Genomic DNA, 5,465 nt, shown 5'->3' on the forward strand with positions numbered 1-5,465 from the left:
ACGCTCCAGTGCTCCCCTGAGCTCTTCTTTCAGCTCTGCGCTCTTCAGGGCATTGCCTCTGTTCTCCCTGTCCTTCGGCCACGGGGGTTTGAAGTCCCAGCAGAGGAGCGCGGCCGACTTTCACACGAGCCGTTTCCCTTCCAATACCAACAGCGCAGCAGGGGTGGGAAAAGCCTTCCCCAGTGCTCGAGGTTTCCCCTGGTGACGTACTGGAGCTGGGCTGGCAAAGCACCGCCTGTGTGTGGGCCCTGGCTTGTCGGAGCCAGCGAACACCCCAGAGGCTGCTGCAGCCAAGAGCTGGGATCTCTCAGCCTGCCCCATTGCCAGCGCTTTCAACAGGCGGCTGGGGCACCGACTGCCACACTGGCTGGGAACTTGTTGCAGTCAGAGCTCTTCCCACGTCTGGGAAGGATTCCCAGGCTGAGGATGGGATTTTTTACTGCAGAGAGGCATGGCGGGGCAGCAAGCCCTTCCTCGGAGAGAGGAAAGCCCTTCTCTCCTCCCGCTGGCCCGGGCCCTGCTCAGCCTCCCTGAGCAGAAACGCAATCACTGCTTCGATTTTCCAAAGGAATGGGTAACTGGGGGGAGAAGGGCTGCACCTGCCTCCGAGCCACAGACACCAAAACGCGTGGCAGATCTCATCACAGCACAGCCGGATTCATCAATGCAGCGAGACTTTGGTGGCTTTGTGCTCCTTACCTGGAGAGCTTCAAGCACCAAAACAGTCCTTCAGTGCTTAGTATCAAAGCACTGCCTTTGCAAAGCAGTATTTGCAACTCGTGCATCAGAACTCTTCCGAGAGCCCCGCTACTTGCGAGTCTTCTGGAAATTTGTGCTTTCATAGTGTATGAACCCCTAGGGAGACACGAGTCTTTCAGAGGCTTCATGCAAATAAAATGCAGCATTTTACAGTCTTAGGCATAGCCTCAGGTTTCTCAGTTTTTCCTAACAAAGTACTGATTTTCTGCTCTTTTATTTATTTCTTTTAGTAAAGATTTTCAGTTCACACTTGGTTCAGCTCTATATAACCAACATAATCCTGTTTTCCTACTACTTAACCAGATAATCAAGATGCCAAAAGCATTTGTATGGCTTGGGAATTCCCTTATTTTCTGCCTTAAAATTCTAACTGCAGTCATGTATGAACCTCTGGTTTATAATACAGAAAAACACGATTTAGTCCCCAGAAAAAAAGAACATGGAAATGCATGCAGGGAGACTCATTGTAATTTGGAATAATAATAATAATAAAATTTAGATCATTGTAGCAAAGATGTAAGCTAGAACTGCTCTGTGTTCAGTGAAGGGGGAAAAAAAAAGTCTCTGAGCATCTTTTCAGTTTTCTTTCCCCTAGCAAGGGGTGCAGGCAGACTTGCCGTCTGTCCCACTTCTTAGCTATGGATTTGTGCTCCCGGAGCTAATTTTCTAGAGTTAGTGACGTCCTACAGATGTCTTCAAAGCAGGGGCAGGGAGAGGAGCAGGACTGGGGTAAGGAGGGTTATGCTTACCTACCGTATTAAGCATCAGAGAATCCATACCGGGAGAGGACTAAACACCTTGAGGCAACTGAAGACAGAGCGGCTGCTGAGTGCAGGGAACCGTTGGTTATTATTAACGGCCAAGGGCAAGCATCATGTCATCAGTTTGTTTCTAACTTAAAGATAACGATCTTTAAATGCTGCTTTTCTGTTTTCCCCGCAGGTAAATATGTCTATCAGCCCATGACACCCGTAGAGCAGCTTCCCAGCACTGAAATACCTGTTCGCCCTCGGGAGTCGACAAACACCATCCAGATCTCCGTTTCGCTCACTGAACACTTTTTGAAGTTTGCGCCCGTCTTCCAGCCCCCTCTGCCCCCCGACTCCCCGCAGTTCTGCACAATCGCAGACCTCTTCATTGACAATTACCGCGTGAAATGCATCAATGGGAAGATGTGCTACGTGCAGAGGCAGCCTCCCCCCGTGCCCCACAAGATAAAGCCCGAGGAAGTCCCGGTTCGCAATGCCTTAATCACAAAAGAGAGCAATACGCCAAAAACAGATCACTGCTCGTCCCCTTCCAGTTCTGAGGACTCCGGGATCAATGCAGTGGGGGTTCACTACATGGAGTCGTGTGACGAGGACACGGAGGGGGTGGCCGAGCTAAGTTCAGAAGAAGATTACAGCCCGGATAGCAGCTGGGAACCAGATGAATGCCCGCTCTTGTCACCCTCGCAGTGCGAAATGGAAGTGATCGAGACTATAGAAACCACTGTGTAATCCGACAAGTTGGTATCAGATCAGTCCAGTTCCCACTCAGTAATGTTGCTTTTGTAGTATTTATATTTTCCGTTTTTTCTGACAATCCCTTTTTTCCAGTGCACTTGATATTTCAGATTCCTCATGGGAGCGCGGTCACAGGACTTGCATATTGGTGAACTAGCAGCAGCCTGAGCAATTTTAACATGTTCTCAGCCTGATCAGATCTCTCACGTCTGCACGTAAGGTAGTGATAAATCTTAAGACTTTTGTAGCTGAAACAGGCCCTTTTCTTGGTCTGGGTTACATCGTATACTACTTCTCATACAAGGATGTGCCCCTCGAGATGTTTTCATCTGTCAGGATGTTTGCAGTGGGCCTTCAAAGCACAGAGGGTGAGCTGGTGCAGCACGCCTGCGAGCAGCAAAACCAAGTTGCCCTTATTCTTTCTCAAACAGCTACGCGAGGTGCGGCGACAAGAGGCTCTTTCCGTCTCTGTCCTTGCGCATTGTCCATCCTTTTCTCTAGTGCTGGTGCGACCCTTCTTGAAGGCTGTTGGCACCACTCTTCCAGCGGGTTGGTATGGCAGGCTAGAGAATGCACAAAGTGCCTCCAACTTTTCTCCAGGCTATGCACCGCATCTGCTGAGTTAGGTCAGGCTCTGAAATCTCCTGAGAAGGCAACTGTTGCTCCAGAGGGGGATCGGTTGCCTGGATCCAGCTGGTCCCTTTTCTCTACGTGGAGCTTGGGAAGGGGATCTGGCTTTTGCAGCTCGGCAGGAGGGGGAGCAGGCAGAGGTGAAGCACGGCCGTCTAATACCATGCTAGACTGGGGTGTAAAATGATAGGCGAAGGAAGTGACTACCTCCAAACACACAAAATCCGCCTTCGGCTTTGCCTGCTGCTTCCTCCTGTGCTGTTTGGTGCCGGACACGTGCACTCAGGACCGAATGGCCTCAGGGCCTGCGTTTGCCTGAAGAACAACAAAATTTTAAAAAAAGAAGTTTATCAGCCACACCACTGTGTCAGCAGAGCTCGGGGACAGCGTGGAGGTGCCCGTGGGAGGTGGCCCACAGGCTCGGTAGCACGCGTGCTTGTTAAAATACAGCCTAAGGTCATTCTGGCGGAGAGAGGAAGCTTCAGCTCCCGCTCCTTTGCGCCCAGTTCAAGAGCGGATTCTGAACAGGGGTTTCCTCAAATAGCTGGTAAGAGCGAGCTGTCTCGCTGGTGGTTTGGTTTCAGCCCTGCTTGACGAAACAAAAATGTCGTTCTCAGAAGATTTCAGTCAGCTTGAATTAGTTGGAGTCAGTAATAACTGTGTTTTCAACAGCATTACTGAATTTCTTTGTGTATTTGCTGTTTACGTTTCAAAAGTCATTGGTGAATATAAGGCTGTATAAATGTGTACAGTTTAGTGATTGATACTAGATTATAGTCCGTGTTATAGGATGGCTCATCTCTCTCACTGTATCCTGACAATGTATTACTAATTTTATACACTTTGTAATCAGTATCTTTAGAAAACATTTAGGCAACAGTGTGTGTATGTGCACATGCGTGTGTGCTAGGAGTTTACCATAAATGGTTATGAAGTAATACTGTACTTTTTAGACTAACACTTTCAGACAAAAGTAATAGGTTTTATAGTTTTGATGACTTACATAAAGTGCAATGCTTGTTAAATGAGGAACTTGGGCCATTGCATGAACAGATACATTCTCACAAGGCACCTGAAAATACTCTGTTTTTCTGAGGGCATTTAAACAAAGGCCGTAGTAAAACTAAATAGGATCTATTTATTTTTTAAGGGCAGGGTTGTCTTTCTTGGTTAACTAAGGTTTCTAACAACGTTTTAGTGTCTTTTGACCATTCAGGCACATTCCACAGGTAGAAGGAAGCATTATGTATAAACCTACAGCATTTATTCATATTTAATCTTTCAATTGTAATCTGAGTGGAGAGCTGAAAAAGCTCACTCTTGTGCCTGGCCTGCCTGAGCTTTCTTCCCAGAGGCGGCTTCCCTTTCCCGGGAGGACAAGGTGGGCTGGCAGATGCATCCTCCCAAGGGACTAGCGGCAGCGGGGCCTTCCCCGAGGACGGGGTGCTCCTCGCCAGCTCCCACTGGGCGCCAAGCAGAGGAAGGGTCATCAGGACCCTCTGACTTGGCAGGAGCTCACCTTGTTTGCAAGCAAGCAGGAGCCGCCGCCTCCTGCTGTTAGGGGGCACCGGCTGCGAGCGCAGTGAAATTCAGTTGGGTACTTATGACCAAGACTTACCGTAAGATCCCGTGGTCTTGCGGGTTCATATCACTGTTGTCAGGATACATTCTTTCTTAACTGTAAGTAATTAGCAATATTCACAAGCTGTGAGTGTCTCCTACCCAGGATTTGTTCAGATGTCTTAAGCACAATAAGCTGCCTCTTCCTTCTGTTGTACCTGTAAAAACATCAGTGGAGCAGCCTGGTGTGGGACGGGGCTAGTTCTGGAAAGCGTTTCAGCAGCCAGCACAGTGGCAGGTTTCTCAACTGTGCTCCATCACGCACCCCAGTTCAGAAACACGCTCTTCACAGAAACGCGATTTCTTTTCTTTGCACAAAGACTGGCGTAGATGTGCTGTAAGAGACGTGCCCTGGGCTCGTTGCTCCACTCTGCCAGGGAGAGGCGTGTATATTTCCTCTTTAATAAAATACTAAACAACTGAAGTTCTACTTGTCCTAACTGTGTATTTTCCATACTACAGTGAAATATTCTGATATTTCCAGCAAAGGAAAGGTCACTTATGGCTTCAGATGGCGGCACCTGAAACACACACCCAGTGCTAGGCAGAGAAGTGTAATAACCAGGTGGAGCGCACCAGGCCCAGCCCCACCTGGGTTTGGGCACCTGGTAAGTACTGGGGCTGGTGGGCAACCTCACAGCCCAGTTCGCACTCACCTGTGAAAGAAGAGCTGCCCCAGTCGGGGGAGGACAGCGGGGGAAAAGAGCTGCAGGCTGATGTCTGGGAGAATTCAGCTGGCTGTAGCCCCTTGACCACGTTCACATGTGGCTGCAGGCTGGAAACATCAGTCTGGGACACCATTTTGTAGTTCTTAGTGCGAGTGGGAAGAAGGTGAGCACACTGGGGCCCCAGGGCGCAGGCACCGGCACTGCTCCCCGGCCGGGTGGGCTCTGCACAACAGCTGGCGCTGCTGTGTTCCTTGGAGGCAGCAGCACTGCCCAGAATTCCTGC

The 5,465-nt window shown here is 49.5% G+C and overlaps 1 protein-coding gene across 1 annotated transcript; it reads left to right on the plus strand.

The window, feature by feature from the left end:
* The first annotated feature begins 1,709 nt into the window (after nucleotides 1–1,709).
* Nucleotides 1,710–2,508, plus strand: LOC104077796 (chromosome unknown open reading frame, human C3orf70). The gene has a single exon (XM_009579163.1). It carries the CDS (start codon nucleotides 1,722–1,724, stop codon nucleotides 2,256–2,258), a length of 537 nt encoding a protein of 178 aa, XP_009577458.1. The 5' UTR covers nucleotides 1,710–1,721; the 3' UTR covers nucleotides 2,259–2,508.
* Nucleotides 2,509–5,465: the final 2,957 nt, after the last annotated feature.

The sequence above is a fragment of the Fulmarus glacialis genome, unplaced genomic scaffold (assembly GCF_000690835.1).
Source record: "Fulmarus glacialis isolate BGI_N327 unplaced genomic scaffold, ASM69083v1 scaffold5726, whole genome shotgun sequence".
In the NCBI taxonomy this organism is placed as follows: Eukaryota; Metazoa; Chordata; class Aves; order Procellariiformes; family Procellariidae; genus Fulmarus; species Fulmarus glacialis.